This window comes from Cucurbita moschata, unplaced genomic scaffold (assembly GCF_002738365.1).
Source record: "Cucurbita moschata cultivar Rifu unplaced genomic scaffold, Cmos_1.0 Cmo_Scf00030, whole genome shotgun sequence".
In the NCBI taxonomy this organism is placed as follows: domain Eukaryota; kingdom Viridiplantae; phylum Streptophyta; class Magnoliopsida; order Cucurbitales; family Cucurbitaceae; genus Cucurbita; species Cucurbita moschata.
Window position 1 is genome coordinate 2701527 of NW_019268546.1, and position 24277 is coordinate 2725803.

The window sequence follows — 24277 nt, forward strand, 5'->3', positions numbered from 1 at the left end:
AAAAAAAAAAAAAAAAAAAAAAAAAAAAAAAAAAAAAAAAAAAAAAAAAAAAAAAAAAAAAAAAAAAAAAGAATTAAGCAGGGATTCTTACGGCGGTGCTAAGTGAAGCAGAGGGAGGCGAGTGATGGAAGAAGGAAATGGAGGGGGTGGTTTATATAGCCGAAAAATAAATGAAGAAATATAATAAAAACAATAACTTGGTAAAGAAATTAAAGCAAATAATAATAATTCAAACTGTGGATTTCAAAAGAATATTGAACCAAATTGCTTTATTGATTTACGGCCTTGCTTGCTTGCATGCATGCAATGGAAATCCCTTTTGAAATGATTCTATTTAGTTTCCTTTGTGGAAATCACCAAACTTTAATGCTCAATTCATTGACCACATCATGGAAACCTCTTTTTACTCCATCAATTTTATAATTTATCTAAAAAAATATCTCTTCCAACTATAAAATATTAAAGACTAACGTTTAAAACATTCACAAATACTGAAACTATTAATACCACATTCAAAAAATATTTTTATGGTTTCTGTCCCTAGTAAAAACTTTTGATTTTTTTTAAAAAAATTTTATAGGCATTTTTTAAGCATGATAGTTGTTAGATGAAAGTTCCATATCCACGGAAGAGAAATTTGGTTTAGATTAGTTAAGTTTTTAGGGATTAGTTAGTGTTTAGGAGGGTGAGATTTTAAGCTAAAAACTTAAAAATATGTTAATAATTGAAGTATATTTAGATGGGAGGAGGGTTTATAAGATTAAAGAGTGTAATTAAAGTATGAAAAAGCATATAGGAAGAGATAAGGAAGAGTTAGCTTGAGTCCAAACTCCAAAGCTAAGCTGAAGGGGACATCCTCCCGACATTGGAATGTCCCACCCCAAAAGGGAAAGAGAATACAAATATTCTCCCACCTTTTTCTATTTTAATTTTATTTTACAAAATTATTATTAATTAAAAACTCAAAGGAAAATAATAATAATAATAATCAAAAGCATTTCATTTTGACCATGCTTCTTCATAACCCATTTGCAGCAAAGTTTAAGGTCCCATCCATCAACTTTCTCTTTTATTTTATTTTATTTTATTTTATTTTTTGTTTCTAAAAGTTGGTGTTAGTAGTAATTACTTGTAACTAAATGAGATTAATCTTTTTACAAAAAGTAATTAAAGATGGGGTTTATATTTTTGGAAAGAAAAGAGGGAAGCATTATAATGGTGAGTTTGAATAAAGATGAGAAGATGGAGGAGAAGAGATGATGATGATACTTATATATTTTTGTGTGTTGGAATGAGCTAAGTGTAGTCTTTGAAGGCTTCATTTTGACCATCTTTTTTGCTTCTCTCCCTATCAACTTTCTTTTTCTTTCCGTCTCTTTGCTTCCCACCCACTCTCTCTTTCCCTATTCCTAATTTCATACTTGAACCTATCTAACCCATCTCCACCTTTTGATGCTTCAAAAATGCTTAACTCAATCCTAACAACTCTAAGGTTAAAATGAGTTTGGATTACAACTTCCTTCCAATTTGGTGACCTCTTAGAACAAAATGTATAGGCCTTTGAAAAAGATCCAATAGTATTTCTTTAAAGGGGTAGAATTTAAATATTGACATGAATTCCACTTTAGAAAAGTCTTTTCTTTTATGTTCTAGGGCGCTCATCCATTAATTGAGCAAATCCGAATAACTTAGGATGACTGTATGCATGACTGACAATGACTTAGGATGAAACAAAAACCAAATCCGACTGTATGCATGATCGATAATGACTTAGGATGAAATATCTCCAATAATCATTGTGCATTCGAATCATTCTAAATCCTAAGCACGAAGCATCACACAGTCATTGTAATAGAAAATTACCGACTCCTAACCCGAGATCCACAAGGATAGCTTTACCATAACCCTAATTTCTTTCTCTCTATCCAAAGTCCTCCACTAACTTGTGTTTTCTCTCTACCTACGCCTTTACTATCTCATACTCTTAAAAACAGCAACTACAATCTGTGTGCGTGAAAGAGAAAGAAAATAGAAAGGCCAAAGTCTTAAAGGATTTCTCTTTTGCATTGGTAATCGTTTCCATGCATGCATCCATCATCCCCACCATACTTGTTATCGTGCCACTCGTTACGTTCTAGCTTAAAATCTACGTTTTCTCGATCATTTACTTTGACTTAAAAAGTAAAGATTAACTGAATCATTCTCTTCATAAAAAATGATCCGTTTGCTACGAAATGATCTAGCCCAATAGGAAAATCTCAATTTATTGGTCTTCCAATACAATCAAATAGAAAGCGTCGAGGGAAAACCGATCTACTGCAATCTTTTTCTGTCTCTAAGTCACCATTTTAAAATGGTATGGAATGTGATGCAACTTTTAAGATAAATCTCGCGATGATTTGAGTTACTTTGCACATGACTTTGTCTAAAGTAGGTCTAATTTTGATATCAAATATTTTATATCATACAAAAAAGTGTTGCATGTATCTATTTCGAGATAATTATTACCCTTTAACTTTGTAAAAATTTTAAAGCGTAAATAAATTTAACGGGTTGAATTACGCTACAAAAAGAAAAAATAATAATTATTATTAAAAAAGGAAGGGGATCCACATCACACTCTTCCTTTAATTATTATTGTACAGAAACCAAATTAAAAATACCAAAATAATAATAATAATAATAATAATAATAATAAATTTGATTTCTTAGATTGTAGGGGATGGAGTGTTGGTAGGGTTGTTGGTGTTGGCGGCGGCGTTAGAACTGCTATCAGTGTTCATCCCAAGAGTGTTTTTCACTGCCTCAGCTGCTCCTTGAGCCATGTTCTTCACTTGCTCTCCAGTCTAAACCATATCAAAATAAATAAATAAGCAATTTTGTAAGGACCCATTTGCAAATTTTTTAAAATATAGTTTTTTCCAATAACAAATTTGCCTGTTGAAGGAAATTTGCAGCTTGGTCCTTGAGGTCAGAGGCAGTTTGGGCAGCTGAGGATTGATCAAGGGTAGTAGATGCGCTGTCTTTTGCTTCTTGAGCTGAATTAGCTGCTTGGTTGATGACCTCATCCTTCTTCACCTGACACAATAATTGAAATATATAATATGTTCTAAACGGCTGCGTTTGATATCGATTTGGTTGCGGTAAACTACCTGAGCTTGGCCGACGGCCTCGCCGACGCTGTGGCTAATGTCTTGTTGGCTTGCCATTGTGAGTTTTTGTTAAGAGATTGGGAGAAGAAAATATGTTGTGAAGGAGAAGAGGAGAATTTGAATGTGATGGTGAAGAGCTCATGAGATTCTCCCATTATATAGAGCTTGAAAATGTTGGTGTTGGTTGGTGATTACCCTACTTTTGTGCGTTGATTTGCATTTGGGTGTTTGTTTGTGAATTCCTTGTGCGAGGGGTTAGGAGTTGGAATAATGTGTCAAATTATTGGCTAAGTCAACACACGAGAGAAGTTTATCTACTTACATTATTCAAAGAAGTTGATACAAATATGATTGGTTGTTTTATACCATTGTATGTGTATATATATATATATATATATATATATATATATATATATATCCTAAAAGAAACTAATAAAAAATTATTTTTGTCATAGAAATAAACATTTAGAAAGTGACAAATGTATATGATGTATGTCATGGTGAATCATTTTCTATTAGGTTTGTTTTAATAGAAAGGTATAAATTTGGATAGTCATTTAGTCAATTCCTAATAACTCTTTTTTTAGGGTTAGCCTCTGATAGGTATAGGGTTTGATTTCGGGATCTCCATTTTTTTTTTGGTCTAGGGTTAGAGTCGTCTTTTTTTTAATATATATTTTTTTTCTTTAGATTTTCAAACATGCCCTTAAACAAAAAGGGGATGTAGCTCAAATGGTAGAATGCTCGCTTTGTATGCGAGAGATACAGAGTTTGATACCCTGCATTCTCCATCTTGATCTTTCTTTTCTAGGGTTAGCGTTCTGCATGTGGGAGGTATAGGATTTGATCTTCCATCTACATCTTTTTTGTTCTAGGGTTAGAGATGTTATATATATATATATATATATATTGTTGCTTAGATTTTTAAAAATGACCCTATACAAAAAGGGGATGTAGCTTGAATGGTGGAACGCTCACTTTGCATGCAAGAGGTATAAGATTTGATACCATCTCCATCTTTTTTTTTCTAGGGTTAGCGTTTTACATGTTAAGAGGTATAGGATGGATATCGGGATCTCCATCTTTTTTGTTCTAGGGTTAGAGCGGTTATTATATATATATATATATATATATATATATATTTGGTTATATTTTAAAATTCTCCTAAATAAAAAAGAGATGTAGCTTAAATAGTATAGCGCTCGCTTTGTATGCGAAAGGTACAGGGTATTATTTCTTGCATCTCCATCTTTATTTTTTAGGGTATGATTTCTTGCATCTCCATCTTTATTTTTTAGGGTTAGTTTTTTGCAAGTGAGACGTATAGAGTTTGAGCTCTTGATATCCATATTTTCTGTTCTAGGGCAAGAGCAGTCTTTTTTTTAAAAAAAGCTTAAATGGTAGAAACACTGTGTTCAAACCTAGATTAGGGATAGAAGGGATAACTATTCGAGGAATTATTCATCTATGTTGTCCCTCAATCATACTTTGTAGAAGAGAGGTATGCCCAATTATGAGATTGAATAGAGGTAGAAAATTTAAAATTAAAATTTTAATTTCTATGGTTGAAGAAAAATAAAATTTAATTTCGATGATGGTACATATTAGAATTAGTCTCGTGGATTTGATCAACCCGTAAAAAAACTTATAAGCAATTTATATGGTCGAATGAAAAATAAAATTTAATTTCTATACTTTTAAATATTAAAATTAGACCCGTAAAAAAAAAAAAAAAAAAAAACTCAGAAACATAAAATTCTATGCATGTCTAACCAAATTTGGAATTCTAACTAAATTTTTCTTTTTTCTATTTTTTTTTTGGTGAAAGAATGAAACCACAGAAGTTTGCAACTTGGGCAATGGGTTTATATAGTTCTGATTCATTAGGAGGATAACTCTTGTCAAAATTACAGAAGAAGCTCATTTTGGATAAACAAAGGTCAAAAAATGAAATCCCAAAGGATTTTGTAGGCTTCATAATCATCATTCACTCATATCATCATCCACTTCACCAGCACTAAGATCGTCAAAGGCTTCTACTTCAACTCCTCCACCCTCTTCATCGGTTTCCATTTCATCTCCCGACGATTCCTTATCATCGCTATCGTCCTCCTCGTAAATAATCGGTACAATGGCATCATTTTCTTCCGCCTCCTCATCAAGGACCTGTGAGAAAGAAGACACGAGTATTCACCTCATAGAGCTTGAAGAAGAAGGTTATGGTGAAACTCAAGTTCAGCCACGTTACGTGGGAAGGAAAAGAATGCACTTACCCCTGTGTAAAGGAAGTCTAAGCTACTTGATAGCAGAAGAGCAGATTGGAAAGTTGAAATTCTAGACTCAATGAGCTGCACATACATGGAAATTTTGTGTTTATCTACTAGAGAACATATGATTAATGGATGTGAGGGAACTGCATATTTGGGAAGTGTCGAGCCAAACCATTGCTAACCTGATATAGAGAATTCAAGGCGAGTAGAGAAGATTCTTGAGACATTATTCTACTGGCATGTTGAAGAAGTAAACCTCTCAGCCAAGGGATGGCGCATACAAGAATTGCCCCTCTGTAGATAAGCCATGAAACTTTGATATGGTATCTTTTATTCCAAGAACACATTTATGAGCATCAAACAATCTTGAAATAGGTAAGAATACCTTGACTGGATAATGGATATGAGAGCGTGCAAAAGCTTGAGAACATCTGAAGAATTTAGTTGTGCTATTGATTTTGAGATGACCTGATAACAGATGATATATGATGTTTCAGCATAAAGAAGGTTAGTAGATAACGAAAACAGATAGGATTGGTTATAAATTGATTACCTTATCATCCTTGGTGTATAAGCATTCTAGCAAAAGGGCACGATCGTCTGCACGTAGTGCTTGCTTGAGCAAAACCTGAACAGAGTCTGCACTTGGTGGGATAGCAGGGACGGAAGGTTCATCTTGTTCATGGTTCTCGTCTTCGTTCTGTTCCTCTAAATTCAAACTCGCAAGTTTATCTCCCATGGTTGGCTCGTTTAAATCATCATTAAATAGAACGTTAGACATATCTTCGTTGCCTACAATCACCAGATATCAAGTTAACGGTGGAGATAGAAAATAGTATTAGGCTATTTGCTCCAGACATATTTTGGAAGGTAGAGTTGGAGAGTTGTAGACCATCAAAGGAAATTCGAGAACCACAGGCAATGGCTCAAACACAATCCTTACCGACATCACTGACATCTCCAGCTTTCTGACTGTCGAGATCAGATGCAGCTCTCTTCTTTTTGCTTTTCTTACTTTTAGGCGAAGTAACTGCTTGTTTGATCTCGTGGGGACCTGTGACAGAGTATACACATTGTACTTACCTGTAAGAGAATGGGGCACAGGGGAAATAAGGAAAAGAATGGCAAAATGATAAGTTTGTCAAACCTTCTTTCTCAAGTGCGATATTTGCGTCTTCCTTTGCAGGATAACCGATATTAAGGACAGTATGCTGCGGTAGGTCCATGGAGCCATGAGTGACAAGGACTGACACTTCATTGTCTCCTAAACCTTGTATTGTGGAAGAGAGGACAGAAATACGATTCTTCTTAGCACTTCCATGGTTTTCCTCAGCTGATTCGACGTTGTTAACTTTAACAGTGACTTTAGTCGGATTAACCTTGTCTTCTGATAGGAACTTTAATTTCCATAAATAAGCTACACCTGATACTGATACTGACAAGACAACTATGCTATCTTCCCCATTGTTAATATTTCTGCATTCAGAAACAAACGGAGGATGCTTCATGGACAGAACAGGACCTCGACTAAGTTTTCCAGCACTCATATCACACCACCACACTTGAATATGTTTGGCTCCAGGTTCTGATGTAATTATTGTTTTAGCGTCATCAGATATAGAATCAAGCTTCACAGGACCCTATATTTCAGATGGTAGTATAGTCAGTGATTTGGACCTATTTAGAAAGTAAGAGAATTTGGGTAGCTCACCAATTTATCAGGGTGCACCATAAGCTCAACCCCATCATCTGTGCTTAAAATCTTCAACTTTTTGCCAGCTACAGCTAAGTACTTCTCATCTGGAAAAGGAGCAACTCGTTAAGACAGAAAAGGTGCTTGACATTTTGCACTTACAAAAACGTGGATAAGCAACTAACCAAGTGAAAAGGCTGAAGAAGAGATTGATTTTTTCGAAGCTTTGAACTCATTGATAATGCTTCCTGTTTCGGCGTTCATCTTGAATGCAATTCCGTTACTTCCAACGGTATGCAGTCTACGGCCTTTGTCCGCAAAAGAAAGGCCAATAACTCCACTTCACAAATAAGGATAAAGAAACAATTCATTCACCATAATGAATAAAATGGAGAAGTAGAACCTTAATGTATTGATGAACTCACTTCAGAGATAGCTTCACTATCATAAAAGAATGAGTTAACAATTATTTATTAGATGTGTGTGTGTGCGTGTGAGTGTGTGTGAACAAAGGAAACTTCCAACCTACTAATCGTTCTAACATCTTATTCTCGTATCAGTTTTACCATCTAAACGTATCGCCATAATGAATGCACCGACGTGAAGAATCTAATATGAAAAATATAGGATCAATGAAGAAAATAAAATTTGCACCCGATTCGTCTGATCATTGATCACTCTTTGAATTATCAAGTTATCAAGAGTCATCAGAATTGATTGCGTACCCAAGATGGCAACCGGCAGAGACCCACTTCGTTTCACCGCTCGAAGCATTTACTGTCAACACATCCCCTCCGTTGGTACCGATAGCAATAAGACAAGAACTGTTTTTACGCTGAAATTTGAGAAAGACATTATGGGTTTAAGATTCCCAAAACATATAATACAGTGTCAAATAATTAAGAACCCTAAAATACTTTTCTCACTTTTTTCCCCACAAAACAGCAGGCAATACAAGAATAACCAGCATCAGTTTTCCCATCAGGATCCTTCCACTCCGCTAGCAAACTCCCATCGCTAGTATTCCAAATCTACAGATACATAAAACAGTTGAAATTCGTTGTAATGAACATCCACATACGAATGAGCACAAAAAAAGAAAAAAAAAACAAATAATTGTGCCTATACCGAGCCCTGAAGAGCGAAAATTTATCAAATAGTTAGATATTCAAGTAAAAATCAGCATGAGAAAAGGATTCAAACATTATAAGCAATACTGAGAGAGGAAGCTTGCCTTGACAGTTCCATTGGAGGACAAGATAGCTAGATAGTCGCCGTTGGGAGTGAACGCTGTGATTGGCGGCGATTTATGCTGCTCCATCTTCATTCTCTCAGTCGTAAATGGTAGCCAAATGCGAACTGCGAACTGCAAAACCGGCAGAATGGTAGCGGCACTTCGCGGCGGCAGCTTCTGAGGGTTTTGGCTCTCGTAGATTACTTCCCTGTTTTGTTTTGTCTTTATAATTTTCAAATTTTCGTCTTCTCATTAGCGGTTCGCATACACGGTTGGTCCGAACCGACCATGCTTCAGGGGTGTATTTACAACTCGACAAGTCGGACCAACCTAATCTGAATTAAAGGTGTTGGGTTGGACTAGCTTTTCGAGTTGGATTAGGTCAGAAGAATCTGAACTGGTTCTACTCGGTTTAGGAAACAAAAACGTTGATTGACCCAAATTGAATAAATGCTATGGATCTGCCTTTGGTCATATTTATTTATTTATTATTTTTAATAACCACTAACGCACAGGTTCGACTACAACCAAAAACACGATTTCTCCTTATTTATTATTTTTAATTTTATTTAGCTCTTTCATACATGTTTTTAAAAAATTACCTTAATATTTTATATTATTTTTAAACACATTATTTATAATTTAATTTTATTTAGCTCTTTTATATATATTTTTTTAAAAATTACCTTAATATTTTATATTATTTTTAAACACATTATTTATAATTTAATTTTATTTAGCTCTTTTATATATATTTTTTTTAAAAATTACCTTAATATTTTATATTATTTTTAAACAAATTATTTATAATTTAATTTTATTGAGCTCTTTTATATATATTTTTAAAAAATTACTTTAATATTTTATATTATTTTTAAACACATTATTTATAATTTAAATAAACTCCATAAAAAAAATTACCTTAATATTTTATATTATTTTTAAACACATTATTTATAATTTAAATAAACTCCATGTTTTATATATTTTTTTAAAAAATTACCTTAATATTTTATATTATTTTTAAACACATTATTTATAATTTAATTTTATTTGGCTCTTTTATATATTTTTTAAAAAAATTACCTTAATATTTTATATTATTTTTAAACACATTATTTATAATTTTATTTTATTTAGCTCTTTTATATATTTTTTAAAAAAATTACTTTAATATTTTATATTATTTTTAAACACATTATTTATAATTTAAATAAATTCCATAAAAAATTTACCTTAATATTTTATATTATTTTTAAACACATTATTTATAATGTTTTATATATTTTTTTAAAAAATTACCTCAATATTTTATATTATTTTTAAATACATTATTTATAATTTAAATAAATTACAGGTTTAGATATAGGAATATATGGGAATAGATGGGAATAGATGAGAATAGATAGAAGCTGCAGTGATCTATCAATGTCTACTGCTTAATGCTTAGAGGGTTACACAATTACAGTATTTATAGCCTATACATTTGAGTAAATCATCAAAAATCTAGATCTACTGACAATCTCCTAAAATCTCCTAAAATCTTCTAAAATCTTGGTAGTTTGAATATTTGAATCATATCTCAACTACTTTAAATCGTATCTTCATTTTGAATACTTTGAATCATATCTCAACACTCCCCCTTGATTCAAAGTTGCAGATGTCAAGTACAGAGCTTTTCTTTTGACAAGGCCTTCGTAAGTATGTCTGCTTTAACCCGTACAATGTCTGTCTCAGCCTGTATACCTTTGTTTCTTTGTCTTCCTCTGTGAATCTCTGGCGATGTTACATAAACCTCTTCTTGTAAATCTCCATAAAACTTTTCGTTTGGTAGGTCAACCATATCCCATGTTCCATCTTTCTTAGGAGACTGCATCTCTACTGTCATGGCTATCTTCCCGTCTTCTTTTTCAGTTGCTTCTTCATAATTCATAGGGTCTGAAATAGTAAGAGCAAACTGACATAATGCATATATGTCAGCTAAAGATTTATACTTCCTTGGAGGTGTCTCATCCGAAAGTTCTTCAAGAGAAGAATTGTTGTTCAGTGATGCTGGAGATGATGAATTTGACAAACTTTGTGTTGCAGTGGATGCACTGGGAGATGCACTGGAGTTGACCCTTGTCTCTTCATTTGGGGAAACTTCAACTGTAATCTTTTGCTGCTCCTGTTCTTTACTCCAATCCCAACTCACGTTGTCATTAAATATTACATCCTTTCTAACTAAAATCTTTTCACTAACGGGGTTGTATAGTTTATATGCCTTTGATTGAGTACAATAGCCAATGAAAATGCATTTTTCAGATTTTTCATCAAGCTTTTGACGAGTTTGAGGATGTTTCAAAGCATAAGCAACACAACCAAAGATTCGTAAATGACTTACCGATGGTTTCCTTCCATGCCATGCTTCATAAGGAGTTCGATTCATAACCGCCTTTGTTGGTGAAATGTTTAATAGATAAACAGATGTTGCTACGGCTTCTGCCCAAAATTGGTTTGGAAGTTTCCTTGCTTGTAACATACTTCTTGCCATCTCCACAATAGTTCGATTTTTTCGTTCCACGATTCCATTTTGTTCTGGAGTGTAGGGAACTGTTAATTCCCTTTGGATGCCCTCTTCTTCACAAAACAGATTGAACTCTTTAGATATGAACTCGCCACCTCTGTCTGTGCGAAGAACTTTAATGTGACAGCCACTTTGGTTCTCTACCATAGCTTTAAAAATCTGGAACTTCTGAAACATTTCTGACTTATGTTGTAGGAAGTAAACCCAGCTCATGCGACTATAATCATCAATGAATAGTAAAAAGTATATACTCCCACCCAAGGGCTTCGTTTGCATTGGCCCACATAAGTCAGCATGAATTAGTTCTAGATAATGTGAAGCTCTTTTAGCTTTTCCAATAGGAAAGGACTTCCTAGTCTGCTTGCCATAAATGCATCCTTCACATAAATTAGTTGAGTAAATTCTTGGTAATCCGAAAACCATACCTTTATCCCTGAGTATTTTCAGGCCGTTCATATGAAGATGTCCATATCTGAGATGCCATAATGTTGAATCATCTTTCATGTTAGTAGTAAGAGCGAAATCCTCCATATTAGAAACATCAAGTGGAAACATCTTATTTAAAGTCATGGCAATTTGAACTTTATGGCCTGATTTCTTATGTGTAATGACACACGTGTTATCACCAAATAGAACTGAATGTCTTCTGGTCATCAATTGTCCAACACTCAATAAATTACACCCTAAATCAAGTACAAATTGAACAGTATCTAATTGTTTTATCTTACCGTGACTGGTTTCGACTTTCACTGTACCTTTTCCTTCAACTTGCATCTCTTTTATATTTCCAAGTTGCACCTTAATCTTTTACGTCTCATCAAACTCTTTGAATAAGGATTTGGTGCCTGTCATATGGTTCGAGCATCTGCTATCAACAATCCATAAGTTACTTTTTTTCGGATTAGTATCCATGCACGCCACAAACAGCTTTTCTTCTTCTTCTTCATTCTCTGTTGTAAAATTCATTCGTTGATTTTTATACCAACAATCAAATTTTGTGTGCCCATACCTTCTACAATGGTAACGTTGTATGACATTCCTTTGTTCATTGAATTGTCTCTGTCCATCACTTCTCCACCTGTTATCACGACCACCATGGAAGTTGCGAAATCCTCCTCTTCCACGACTTCTACCTGCTAAATGAATATTTTCTCTTTCGTTATTGGTTGTCTCCTTCACTTGTAGTGCCTTTTCTTCGTTCCTTTCTGATGCTCTATTGATTCTTGCCTCATGAGCCTGAAGCGAGTCCATCAGTTCATCAACGGAGAGTATGGATAGATCCTTAGCTTCTTCTATGGCGGCCACCACATGGTCAAACTTTGGAGTCAAGTTTCTCAACACCTTTGCAACAATTGTTTCGTTTGAAATTTTCTCTCCATAGGTACGCATCTGACTGACTATTGTCATTGATCTTGACAAAAAATTAGCAATTGATTCGCCATTCGTCATGAGTAGAGTTTCAAAATCACGTCTTAGAGATTGCAATTTCACTGTCATGACCTTTGAATCTCCTAGAAACTCCTTTTGTAGAATTGACCATGCCTGCTTTAATGTGGTTGCTGCTGCAATTCGTGAAAAGATAGTATGATGAACTGCTTGCTGAATAATGAATAGAGCCTTGGCATCGTTTTTTTGGTTTCTCTTAGTCTCTCATTTTCTTCTATTGTGGGTTCTAATACATCAGCAAACCCGTGCTCCACCAAGTCCCATAGCTCCTGCGATCTGAGCAAGGTCTTCATCTTGATGCTCCATCACTCATATTTCTCACCATTAAAGATTGGTAACAATGGTGTAGAGGAAGAAAAACCAGCTACTACCATTTTTGTTTTGTGAAAGAAAATAATCACTCGCCCTCGTGTCGCGAACTTGGCTCTGATACCACAATTGTTGGAAAGAGGGATATAGGAATAGATGAGAATAGATAGAAGCTGCAGTGCTTTATTAATGTCTTTTGACTTAATGGTTAGAGGGCTAAGCAATTCCAGTATTCATGACCTATACACTGGACCAGAAATAGTAAATCATCGAAATTTAGATAAATTCAAATCCACTGACAATCTCCTAAAATCTCCTAAAATCTTGGTAGTTCGAATATTTGAATCATATCTCAACTACTTTAAATCATATTTTTATTTTGAATACTTTGAAACATATCTCAACCGTGGGTGCTCTGAGAATGCTGGATATCTTTTTGTCTCCAAAGGAACCAAGCGGTCACCACCGTGAGCGCAGATGCAGCTTTGGGCACGGACTGACATTCTCAATGGGAGAAGCTTGTAAGTCGTCCAAAAGATTACCTTAAGCCTTAAGGCTATGAAAATCTTCGTGTTACCGGTTCAAATCTGCTATTGAAAATATGTCTAATGTGTTGGAGAGGAAATGACTGGTATCGCTCAGTTGATAGAGCAGAGGACTGAAAATCTTCGTGCTCATATATGAACTAGCTGACGGTAGAAATTTAATGACACTTTTTGCACATGATCCCTCCGCTTAGCCCTATCCCCCGTAGGGGTATTTTAGTGATAGGTTCTATAGGAACTGGACGATCCTATTTGGTCAAATACGTAGCGACAAACTCCTATCATCCCAAAAGTCCTTATTTCCACGGTCTGGCCTGGTCAGTACCTAGCCGGGCTTTCAAGAAGCACCGTTGAGAGGAAGATGCTTGGTCCCACACGTCTTCATCTGACGTTGTTTTTTAACCGGAAGACCGAGAGCTAACGATCGAGACTTTGGGCTATCTAGACACATACTTCGTGAAATGGTTCATGCATGCTTGTTGCTTGGGGCACCCCTAATTTTTAACCTAACTTAACAATCTTTTATGCCCGACCATACCAGCCTGGGAAACCTAGCTTCCCTCCTTTTGAAGCGCATTTCTCATGTCAGCTCACGAGTCCCTAGAAAGAGAGCGAAAGGCCCCTTAATTTTCTATTTATAGAGAATTCATGTGCATGAGAGGCCTTGATGATTAATGATTAAATAAACCAAGATTTTAACCTGACTCCAATTTTAGAGAGACGCGAAAGCAAAAGCGAAAGTATATGGGGTCGTTTCTGTAACTGGATAACCAGCCTCTTATTTTGATTTCTCGAACCGAGAGATCCATGAATCGGGATCCTAATCTATATAGATACAAATGGTCCCCTAAATGGGCCATGCCTAACCTTGTTTGGACAATGCTTCGGGATCAAGCTATTCAGAACGGATTTCTGACAGCAGCTTGTCTCTAATTGGATTTCCTTTTCTAACTCGATTTTATTCCAAAGATGTGATCTTAGAGCTAACTTTGCTAACTTCCCCTTCTCAACTCGTTTCTTGTTCGTTTTTATTAATTCAATTGGATCTCCGCGCCGAGTCCAAGTTAGGGGTTAGTGGAAATTCCTCATATAGTTCTCTTATGGGAGCTCCTGTTGAAGAGAGAAATGACATCTTATTTTGTAAAATAGGTCTTTTGTGCATAATTCTTGCGTTTGTCCAAAGTGTTTCGCCAAATAGGGGATCGGGAGCTTATGTGGAACCTTCCTTTCTTCTTCCAACTTTTCGATCTTCCCATTCATTACCCGCAGGTCCTTCTTTGCCTAATTCTTTCTATAGCTAGTTGGTGAGGCAATAGCTTACCAAAGCGATGATTAGTAGTTGGTCCTAGAGGATGATTAGCTACACTGGGATTGAGATACAGCCCAGACTCCTACGGGAGGCAGAAGTGGGGAATTTTTTGCAATGGGCAAAAGCCTAATGGAGCAATGCCGTGTGGAGGTAGAAGGCCTACGGGTCGTGAACTTCTTTTCCTGGAGAAGAAGCAATGATGGTATCTGGGGAATAAGCATCGGCTAACTCTGTGCCAGCAGCTGCGGTAATACAAAGGATGTAAACGTTATCCGGAATGATTGGGCGTAACGCGTCTGTAGGTGGCTTTTTAAGTCCGCTCTCAAACTTTAGTGAGAGGAGCATGGATTAATAGTCATTTTTTCATTATTGTTAAATTGATTGATAATCAATCTGTCAATCAATAAAAAAAGATTTTTTTTTTTTTTTACTCTTTCATATCATGCATTGTCATTTTATGGTGGATTCGCGAATTATTGAGCCGAGCTGGATTTGGACCAGCGTAGACATATTGCCAACAAATTTACAGTCCGTCCCCATTAACCGCTCGGGCATTGACCCGGGAAGAATCAATTCCAAGCTTATTGATAATCCATGATCAACTTCCTTTTGTAGTACCCTAACCCGGGGGAAGTCGATGTGTAATCTTAGCATTCAATGTGTATTCTTGAACAATCTCATTTTTTAATTATTCAACCGTTTCATTTTACCAAGTTCAATGTTGGTCAGATTAGTCAACATTTCTTAGTAAATTACTATGCATGTAACATTTCCGTTATGTGAGCCCGCTTAGCTCAGAGGTTAGAGCATCGCATTTGTAATGCGATTGTCATCGGTTCAATTTCCATAGCCGATAAAATATGATAAAGAAGAAAGGCCGATCTTATTTATTAAGACAATAAACCCGTTGTTACGCTTCCACATCAAAGTGAGCTATAGTGAAAAGATGAAATATAACCAAGGTATTTCTTTTTGATTAGAGGTTGAATCGATCATATAAGAAGAATTAGACCAAAATTAGGATACATTATGGGAAAATCAAACTTCCATCAAAGAGAAGCAAATGAAAGGCTTTCATAAAAATTCCTGTAGAATAGAGAATGAAGTTTTGATTCTGTACATGTCAGATCATGAATTAGTAACTGTACATACTAGATCATGAATTAGTAACTGCATCCAATCTCCAAAAAAAACCCCAATTGTTTCAAAATAACAAAGGCATAAAAGAACAAAAGACCTTGAACACGTAATGGATCTTGAAGGACTATTTCCGCATCTCCCTCACCAAATCCTCCCGCATTAGGATTATTCGTTAATGGTTGATCCAGTTTGATAGATTCGCCATCTGAAACAAGAAGTTTTGGTCTGGGAGGGATAATATCAACCACTAGACGCTCATTCCATGCATCCACTATGGTTATTTTATATCCTCCTATTTCTTTTCGTATTATTTTGCTTACTATACCTACTATTGTAGCATTATAAAAATTATTATTACTCTTATTCCCGTCGGGATAAATTTGACCCCTTCCCTTGTTCCCACCTACGTATATCCTCCTTTTTCTTTTCGTATTATTTTGCTTACTATACCTACTATTGTAGTATTATAAACATTATAATTACTCTTATTCCCGTCCGGATAAATCTGACCCCTTCCCCTATTCCCACCTACGTATATTATGGGATATTTTATGAAGTGAACATGTTTCTTAGTCACAGGGTCCAGGGAAATAATAGAAAAAATGATTTCACTATATTTCTGTGTATCGAATTAAAGATCGAGAGGAATCGTGGATATCGTATACAAACGCCAAATAATTTTCAAGATGCAAGTTATCCTATAGACGCTATATTCATGCCGGTTTGAAATGCGAATCATAGTATTCATTCTTATGTAAATGGGAATGAAAAACAAGAGATACTTCTTCTCGAAATATGGACCTATCCGATGTTCGTACAGCAGTATCTACAACTCCTTTATGCGCTCCGTAGCAAGAAATTATATATTCTGTTAAGGACAGCCCCTCACGTAAATTTCTTTGAATGGGTAAATCAATCATTTGTCCTTGTGGATCGAACATTAATCCTCTCATACCTACTAATCCCAACATTGACGTATTGAACAAACTCATATACGCAAAAAATCTCAAATATCCTTGATCATGAGATATATAATTGTCACTATAAATAAAAATCATAATTGCAACCGTCGTGATTAATATTGACATCATACAAGTAAGTGGATCGATCAAGTAGCCCAACTCTAAAGAAAAAGCATTATTGATAGTGGAAGACCATACATATTGATAGATATAACTACTATTTATTTGATCAATAGATAGATAAACGGAAAAAATCATAAGTGTACTTAACAATAAAATACTAGAAAAGACCACATAGGTCGACCTTTTTTTGAAAAAGAGATTATATGGACTGGATTAAAAGGGTAGTCATCCTGAGGACTGGATTAAAAGGGTAGTCATCCTAAAATTAGGATTCATTTCTTGTCGCTAATATTCAATGATTTTTTTTTATTTCAATATTTTGAAGAAAAATATTAGATTACAAACTTGAAAAAAAAAAAAAAAAGATTGAGTTGTGCCATACATATGAAAGAGTATACAATAATGTTTTTGGTGTATCAAATACCATGGTCTAATAACGTTAAAATAAAAAAAAAAAAGGAGAAAATTCATTTATCTTATAGTTAAATATATATTTATATGGGGAACGACGGAATTGAACTGCGCATGGTGAATTCACAATCCACTGCCTTGATCCACTCAAAAAAGTGTTTGTGATTGTTCTAGTAGCAATGAAACAAAAGATACCGTAGAGCTAGGACAATTATTGTAACGACCTGAAATTTTCTACTTAATTTAAGGTCGCTACTGTATACGTACCATAAACATTGAATGCGGAATACTTCATTTAAATTCCATAAAACATAACCTTTATCTTAAAACACAGCCATAGACTTACGTGTTTCGAAAACATATTTAAAACAACACAACAAAAAACCAAATAAAATGAATAAGAGTTTAAGTTAAAAACATCTTATTCTAGCCTAAGTCTAAGAAAATAAATACACTATCCTATGCATGTGTCATGGCCTCGAGTTGCGATGCCGTCGTCAGCCGTATAAAAATGTCTTGCCTTAACCTGAAAATGTAGTAGCACATGGCTTGAGTATTTAAAGAAATACTCAGTAAGTGACCCCACTATTAGGGTTAAATACAACAATCACAAGCAATGAGATGATGTGACCTATCTTTCATTTCGTTTTTCCTACCGTGCTGTCCTAACGGGTAACTTTGGACATGTACCATATACTCTACACACAGCCCATACGTGTGAATATGGGCTCACCAGCTAGTTCGCACACCGTTGGGCTACTTTCCTTATCCGGTGGGCATACTCTGGGAACCCCTTAGGTCGGACACCTGCTAGGACTAGTAACCGTCACGACAACGCTATACAAAGCATAACAATCGTTGTCTTGCCATTGGATGTACGCATCTGTACCCTTGTGATGGGATATGGGTATCCCCCAAATGCATGAACACACATGCATGAGGTCCCAAACTTATAATAGCTTTGACGTTCTTATACCTATCATAGACATATCATTACGTGAACGTACCTTTGTCATATCATCACAAGAACTTAACCTAACGTTATCGTTCGATCAATCTATCACAAACCTATCCCTTTCTACCCGTAACCTAACCGGATTCTTCCATCAATCTCTCTTATCCATATCACTCCGGTACGTAACCTAACCTTAACGTTTCATGAATGTATTTTACTCCTATCGTTACATTTCGTTTTGTGCATCCTTCTTGTATCCAATCTCAAACATATCCTTGAACACATCGTACTGTAATTATTATCATACAATTCACATATTAACATATACATAACATATAGGAAGCATATCGATCCATAGACAATTCACACATATCAATATATATGACACGTTCAGAACCACAAGGCACGTGTCAACATGAAATATAACCATGCCGATAGTAAGGTCACTTACCTGACTAGCTTAAGTCGTTGTCACGAGTATATCTTTAATGAAAGTTCGATTCCGTCTTTTGAAATCCGAGTAAACCTATGGAGCCCATGACATCAATTTCAAGTTTGAACTCTACAAAATTATTTCCCTAATTTACATTGATTCATTGTTAAAAGTCTTGAAATGTTATATATATATAATTATATTTTTATTAAAAATCTTATTTATTATGGTTATTGATACAAGAAAGTAGATACACCTATTTCAAGTTATTCTGGATTTCCTACTGTATTTACCCTCTGTATTTATTTCTCTTTGTGGTTTTTAATTCCTTAATCTTCTTTTTCTCTGTATTTACCCTTGTATTTATTTCTCTTTGTGGTTTTTAATTCCTTAATCTTCTTTTTTTTTATTTGCTACCTTTTACTTATGTTCTTATGTATTGCAAATTTTGAGTGGATCTCTGTTTCCAATTATTTGGTTTCTTATTCAGAAGTTTTCTTGGCCATTCTATTTTTAATCTGTTGATTTGACTACTGATAAAAATTTAATCTAATATTACTACATATTAGTAATATGACGTGATTTGGTAGAATTCATATAAATATAAATGATTGATATTTAGTTTCTAACTCAAGGCTAAACCATTGTAATAATTCAATGAAGATCTAACTATAATTGGATGTGATTTATAAAAAAAATAGGATAAAAGAAAATAAAGATTTAATATATACTGATTAGATCTATACGCAAATCTGGGTGGATCTCAACTGGGTAAAGACCATTTTTTTTTTCTCAAGTAAATCTGACACTTATTGTTTTTCTATTTCTTTTTGCAGTAGTAACTGGCATAAGGATAGGTTGAGGAGAGATAATTCTGGGAAGGGATGAGAGGTTAGTGGAGAGAAGCTAGTAAGTGGAGGGATGACACTTATTTTAACTTTTTTTTTTATAATTATTTTTATTTGTTTATTTGTTTATTTATTTATTTATTTTTTTGCTATTACAATATGAGGTCTACCCAATGCTAGATGCAGAGGGGCATAATAAATTGATAGATATGAACATCATGAGCTGTCAATCCCTTCTGGAATCTTTTGTTCCTTTCCTGTTTTTTCTATTCTCCATTTTCTTATCTTATTTTTAACATCTAATCAAATTTCATTCTATTAGAATAAAAATGGATACATTCAATGACATTTCAATCTGGCACCAACGACATAATAATACCGCTCCTATTTGTATTGTAAAGATAAAAAAAGCGCTGGCCAACTTGCGTACAAGATTGATATATGGATTTGCTAGTCAAATCCTCTTCAACAGTCTTTTCGTACAGGCTATTCAAGGTCTATTGGCTTTCTTGCTGATGCAGTACTTTGACGGCTAAGTCTTGCTTATGCACCAAGAAAGATCGTTGATAGGAAAGCTCTGTTACGCACCAACGGAATCTCTTCTCTTTACCTTTCTCGTCCCCTACCTTAGTCCTTTGCTGGCTTGAATTAATTCCATCTCTTTTTTTTCTTCCAAAACAATGTCCCATTCTTTTTTCATATTATTATTAATATATTATGTAATAAGGGCCCTAACGTTTCGAGCCTTTCCTATGAATAGAATCGTTTGACGATACCAAAGATGTATTTCCTTATCTGAGAGGGGCCCCAATGGAAGCGGAGCTTTGTTCTTTGATAATTTGTTTAGGGGGGAGAAGGAGGAGAGACACGAAAATAGGATGTCTAGGGGTTCTCCCTAGTCCTAGAGTGGGAGTGCTGGTGAACCCCACTTGGGAGTAGTGGCAGTATGTTCAGTCAAAATCAAAGAAGTGAGTCACGAAGGATGAGTTTTCCCTTCTTTCTCATGTTTTTTCTAATTGCTAACTGAGATGCGTAAGACATTAAAGAGCAGGATATGCGACGGAGATTAGGATGAGCTTTGATGAATAAAAGAAGACTCTGTAGAAATTCTCCTAGGTGAAGCAAATCAAACCCATTTTAAGACAATACACAAACAAAAAAGCAAGACTACAGTGTTTAGTTAGAACAAAGAATAAAAGAATCTAGGAGAAATTGGAAAGGTAGAAGTCAACTATTCCTTAGAAATAGGAAGATAAGATGAGGAGGGCCTAGGTGGATTTCTATTTTGAATTGGTTTTTTTTTTTTTTTCATAAAAATTCGGCAAATTCCATAGCGGGGAATTAATCGCTCTTCCTTATATACACTACTTTTCCACTTAGTCTGTCATTTCCCAATCCTCCTGTTTCCCACAAAAAGCCAACTGGAATGTGTCCACTCTTATCTTCGTTTGGACAGCTTCCACTTTCTTACTTATGCTTTGACTTCCTTTTCTTTCGAGATTTGTTTTTGCCTTAGAATAACTGGTATATGAATACCACCCATCGTTTCTCCTCCCAATAGCCCAACAGCCCAACAGTGAAGGGAAGGCAAATGTGCCAAGTCAATTGGGAGAGCCATGTAGCATAGTCCTTTACCTTAGGGTTCTTGGTTCTCCACACATAGAGGATGCTTGCCCCTGTTCTCCTACTTGTAGAATATCTATTTTTGCCACCTTAGGTTTCCCCATCATCAGGCTCTAACCACGCCTCTACTTTTTGATCTTGATACTTCTTAGTATAAAGGTCAAACTGACTCTTCCTCTTCTCCTTTATTCCCTTTTCTTTCTTGTTTGGTTTTTTTTAGAGGTATGCAGGCTCAAATGATGAGAAAGTAGGTATTTTTTCACTATTCGCCTGCTTTCACTCATTGCTTTCCCCATCCTTTCAACCATCGATTCGTACCACTGGCCTGTATTTTATTCCTCCTCTTTTCTCATGTTTACATCCCTTAGATCCACACATTGCCTGTGTAAGAGTCGTGGTGAAAAAGAGACCTTCCATTCTCTTGTCTTCCCTTTCCCAATTTTGCTTGGTTTTCCCCCGCCAGTCCCTCTTGTTCAAACCTCGGTGATACGAGATATACTTGCTATGACGACTTAACTCTTTTCCCTTTAATTCCTTCAACATTTCCTTTGGGATTTCTTATTAACCCAACTATCTTATTATAGTCAAGATTTACCCAAGATTTACCCATCTTGGGGTGACCTTCATCCTAGCATAAGGACTTTGGCAGATTCTCCTCATCATGCATCCCCAAAGAGTGGTTCACAATCCTTGCTTCACTTAAGTTCGGTATATTTGTTGAGAACAATAGTTTAAAGAACCTTACTCTGAAAGGCTCGTGATTCTCTGCCGAATAGGGCAATCTGTTCGTAATCATAACGTTGGGTAAGTTCCTTTTCTTCTTTCAAACCCTGGAAGACTTTTTTTTGCTAGTTGACATTTTTGTCCTAAATCTATCTAGTACTTTTCACATCGTATTTGCAAAGGCAATTCCATCCTGCATTGCACCTATGATGCTGCTTTGTGGGTTTGGTTCGTGGAACTCATCGAAGAGCACAATATTGTAGTGGTTGTGAGCCCTGCAAAATTCTTTCTTCTTTCTTCTTTGTCTTGGTGGGCCTCTCAAAACAAAGTTGGCAGGCAACCCAATCTATGAGTAGGTATTTCTCACCTAGTTCCTCAATGTTGTACTCCTTGTGGTCACCATGATCATTCAGAGATTTTTGTATCCTTTCGCGTTCGGTGCTTTCTATATCACGCAATATCTTGAAAGACTCAAAAACCTCTTTGATCCTCGGGTTAAGATCTTCGTTTTCATAAGGTCATCTATACACTTGGTACCAATCTTCTAACCCCTCGAGACTTTCTAAGTCTGAACTTTGGTTTCCCCTATTCCGGGCTAAGGCAATTTCCTGCAATGATCCATATTATATTGCCTCCATATGCAAGGTTCCTCATCTTTCTTCATAACGTAAGTGTTGGTGTTGTTATAATACATGCGGAAGCAACTTGGATCTTAGGCACTCTAAGTACATCAATTATAGTAAATTAACTAGCATATTCATAAACATTAAAACTCAAGGAGTTTGAGTACTAACCTTTTGTAGTTCAAATTTCTTTTTCCTCACGAACCGGTTTCGAACTACCATTAGTGTTTTCCCTACTATTCTCCAGCCTTAGAATGGGATTGTGGAATCCGGTGAGTGACTAAACTTGGAAGAGAGAGTTTGTGAGGGACTTTCTCAAGGTTTTTCGAGAAGAAGTTCCATGTACCTTGATCGCTCTATTTATAGAGTCATATTTGCATGTTCATGCAAATTTGAGATTACCAAATTTTGACACTTAAAATTCCAAATTTGTGGGGTTTATTTGGCAAACATGCAAGTTTGGTTAAACCAAATTTTGACACTCAAAACTCCACTAACTCAAACATGGATTTTTCCGTGAATTCAACATTTTGACTTTCTCATTTTAGTTCAACAATTAATTTAAATAATTAATTTCAAATTAAAGTAATATTAAATGATTGATTAAACAATTTAATTAATATTTAACATTAATTCAAATGCCAATCCCAATCAATTCCAACCCATATTGATGAAAATATTTAAATCTTATTTAAATATCTCTCATTCTCTCTTTTTGTTTAATTCGTAAATAAAACAAAAATGTAGTTAAATATATCGTATATATTTAGCGCATATTCCCTAATTTGAATTCGAACACTTCGAACTCACTCGTCACACTGTTTTATGGTTTAGTACGATATGAGCTAGCAGGGGGACCTACTGAACCTATAGATCATGGGCTCCAACGATCCGAGATTAACTGACTAAAATCATTAACCTTGATAACCAACATTCGTTAACTACTAGGACACTCCACTATAGCCGAGTAGTTGCGCTCCCCTCTCATATTCTTTATCTCACAGCTGATCTTTCTTTCATTTGTTTCGTCTTTCAAGCAGAATCAAAGGAAAGAAAAGATAAGAGACCGTAAAATAGTGAAACCCTTGTTTAGAGTCGAGTAAATGAATTAGCTGCTTTATTGAGTGAAAGAATTGTCTTCTTCTTCTTCTTTCATTCTTTTACCGGAGCAAATCTTTGTTCAATCAGGTTTAGCCAATGGAATTGTGAAATTGTGAAATTTACACGTGAATGAGTTTACATTTACGTTTGGTGAGTCTCCTTTTGCTTACTCAACCTACTCCCTATTGGGTTTTATGTTCTAAAACTCATAGTTTGTAAACAAAAACATATTCTGTTTTCAATAAAGTTATTATTGATGTTTATTCACTAAAGATTGTTATTGAATAAAGTGAATTTTACGATCATTAATCTAAATCCAATAAACTAAGAACACTCTAGCTATAGTATGATTACTTGAACTATATGTAGAGACATAAGAGTGAATCAAGTTCAAGTATATAGTCAAAATGATCTATAGTACAGGGATAAGGCTAAGTACCTTATTTTGGGGACACTATGGATGCGACCTACTTTTGTATATGATATAAACAATGTGATCACTAAATTGTACATGTGGAGACATGTGAGTGGGGGGCGTCCTATGCAATGAGTATTGCATAAGATCGGACCATGAAGAAAACCATTCTCACTTTATAATGTCGTTTACTGTTGAGACTGATTTTTTCATTCGATGACCTAGGTAACTCGATCTTAATCCTGAGCTAACTATGAACTTCTGTTTATTCAGAATTATCCTTAGATTTGCATGGGTGAGAGTGGCATGAGTTCACCGACTCAATAAGCCTCCAATTTTAGGGGTAAGACTGGGTGAATAGCTGGGGACATAGGGTGTAAGATGGAATTCGCTCCT

At 35.1% G+C, this 24277-nt stretch overlaps 4 protein-coding genes across 5 annotated transcripts in view; all 4 read right to left on the bottom strand.

The window, feature by feature from the left end:
* The window catches only part of LOC111464408 (uncharacterized RNA-binding protein C17H9.04c-like), a 2199-nt gene extending 2007 nt beyond the window's left edge, over positions 1–192 (bottom strand). The window contains exon 1 of the mRNA XM_023108605.1: positions 92–192. The gene's annotated coding sequence lies outside the window, so the exon portion shown is untranslated. The remainder of the gene's footprint in view (positions 1–91) is intronic.
* A 2380-nt stretch (positions 193–2572) lies between these two features.
* Positions 2573–3277, bottom strand: LOC111464504 (late embryogenesis abundant protein 1). Its single transcript, XM_023108729.1, has 3 exons — positions 3153–3277; positions 2938–3078; positions 2573–2846 (listed from the first exon to the last, which is right to left on the bottom strand). Exons 1-3 carry the CDS (start codon positions 3207–3209, stop codon positions 2709–2711), a joined length of 336 nt encoding a protein of 111 aa, XP_022964497.1. The 5' UTR covers positions 3210–3277; the 3' UTR covers positions 2573–2708.
* Positions 3278–4996: 1719 nt separating this feature from the next.
* Positions 4997–8560, bottom strand: LOC111464569 (WD repeat-containing protein 43). 2 transcript variants are annotated; one of them, XM_023108839.1, is made up of 13 exons: positions 8350–8560; positions 8042–8146; positions 7841–7950; positions 7301–7455; positions 7134–7222; positions 6621–7062; positions 6570–6590; positions 6366–6476; positions 5976–6214; positions 5808–5890; positions 5605–5716; positions 5426–5500; positions 4997–5318 (listed from the first exon to the last, which is right to left on the bottom strand). In XM_023108839.1, exons 1-13 carry the CDS (start codon positions 8440–8442, stop codon positions 5136–5138), a joined length of 1818 nt encoding a protein of 605 aa, XP_022964607.1. In that variant the 5' UTR covers positions 8443–8560; the 3' UTR covers positions 4997–5135. The 2 variants fall into 2 exon arrangements, with proteins under 2 accessions (XP_022964607.1, XP_022964606.1); XM_023108838.1 differs by having other exon boundaries at positions 6570–7062.
* A 3162-nt stretch (positions 8561–11722) lies between these two features.
* On the bottom strand, positions 11723–12667 carry LOC111464223. The gene is made up of 2 exons (XM_023108318.1): positions 12605–12667; positions 11723–12514 (listed from the first exon to the last, which is right to left on the bottom strand). The coding sequence occupies exons 1-2, from the start codon at positions 12665–12667 to the stop codon at positions 11723–11725; spliced, it is 855 nt and encodes a 284-aa protein (XP_022964086.1).
* Positions 12668–24277: the final 11610 nt, after the last annotated feature.

What these genes read in the sequence shown, in the direction of transcription:
- LOC111464569 (XM_023108838.1), bottom strand. Translation starts at nt 8,442, where the DNA reads ATGAAGATGGAGCAGCATAAATCGCCGCCAATCACAGCGTTCACTCCC. An exon ending in TCTGCCGGTTGCCATCTTGG is followed by an intron (nt 7,456 to 7,840) that starts GTACGCAATCAA and finishes TTATTTGTGAAG; the next exon opens with TGGAGTTATTGGCCTTTCTT. An exon ending in TGGTGCACCCTGATAAATTG is followed by an intron (nt 7,063 to 7,133) that starts GTGAGCTACCCA and finishes TCTGAAATATAG; the next exon opens with GGTCCTGTGAAGCTTGATTC.
- LOC111464223 (XM_023108318.1), bottom strand. Translation starts at nt 12,667, where the DNA reads ATGGAGCATCAAGATGAAGACCTTGCTCAGATCGCAGGAGCTATGGGA. An exon ending in TGGGACTTGGTGGAGCACGG is followed by an intron (nt 12,515 to 12,604) that starts GTTTGCTGATGT and finishes TTCATTATTCAG; the next exon opens with CAAGCAGTTCATCATACTAT.
- LOC111464504 (XM_023108729.1), bottom strand. Translation starts at nt 3,209, where the DNA reads ATGGCAAGCCAACAAGACATTAGCCACAGCGTCGGCGAGGCCGTCGGC. An exon ending in AGGCCGTCGGCCAAGCTCAG is followed by an intron (nt 3,079 to 3,152) that starts GTAGTTTACCGC and finishes TTATTGTGTCAG; the next exon opens with GTGAAGAAGGATGAGGTCAT. An exon ending in CTGCAAATTTCCTTCAACAG is followed by an intron (nt 2,847 to 2,937) that starts GCAAATTTGTTA and finishes GATATGGTTTAG; the next exon opens with ACTGGAGAGCAAGTGAAGAA.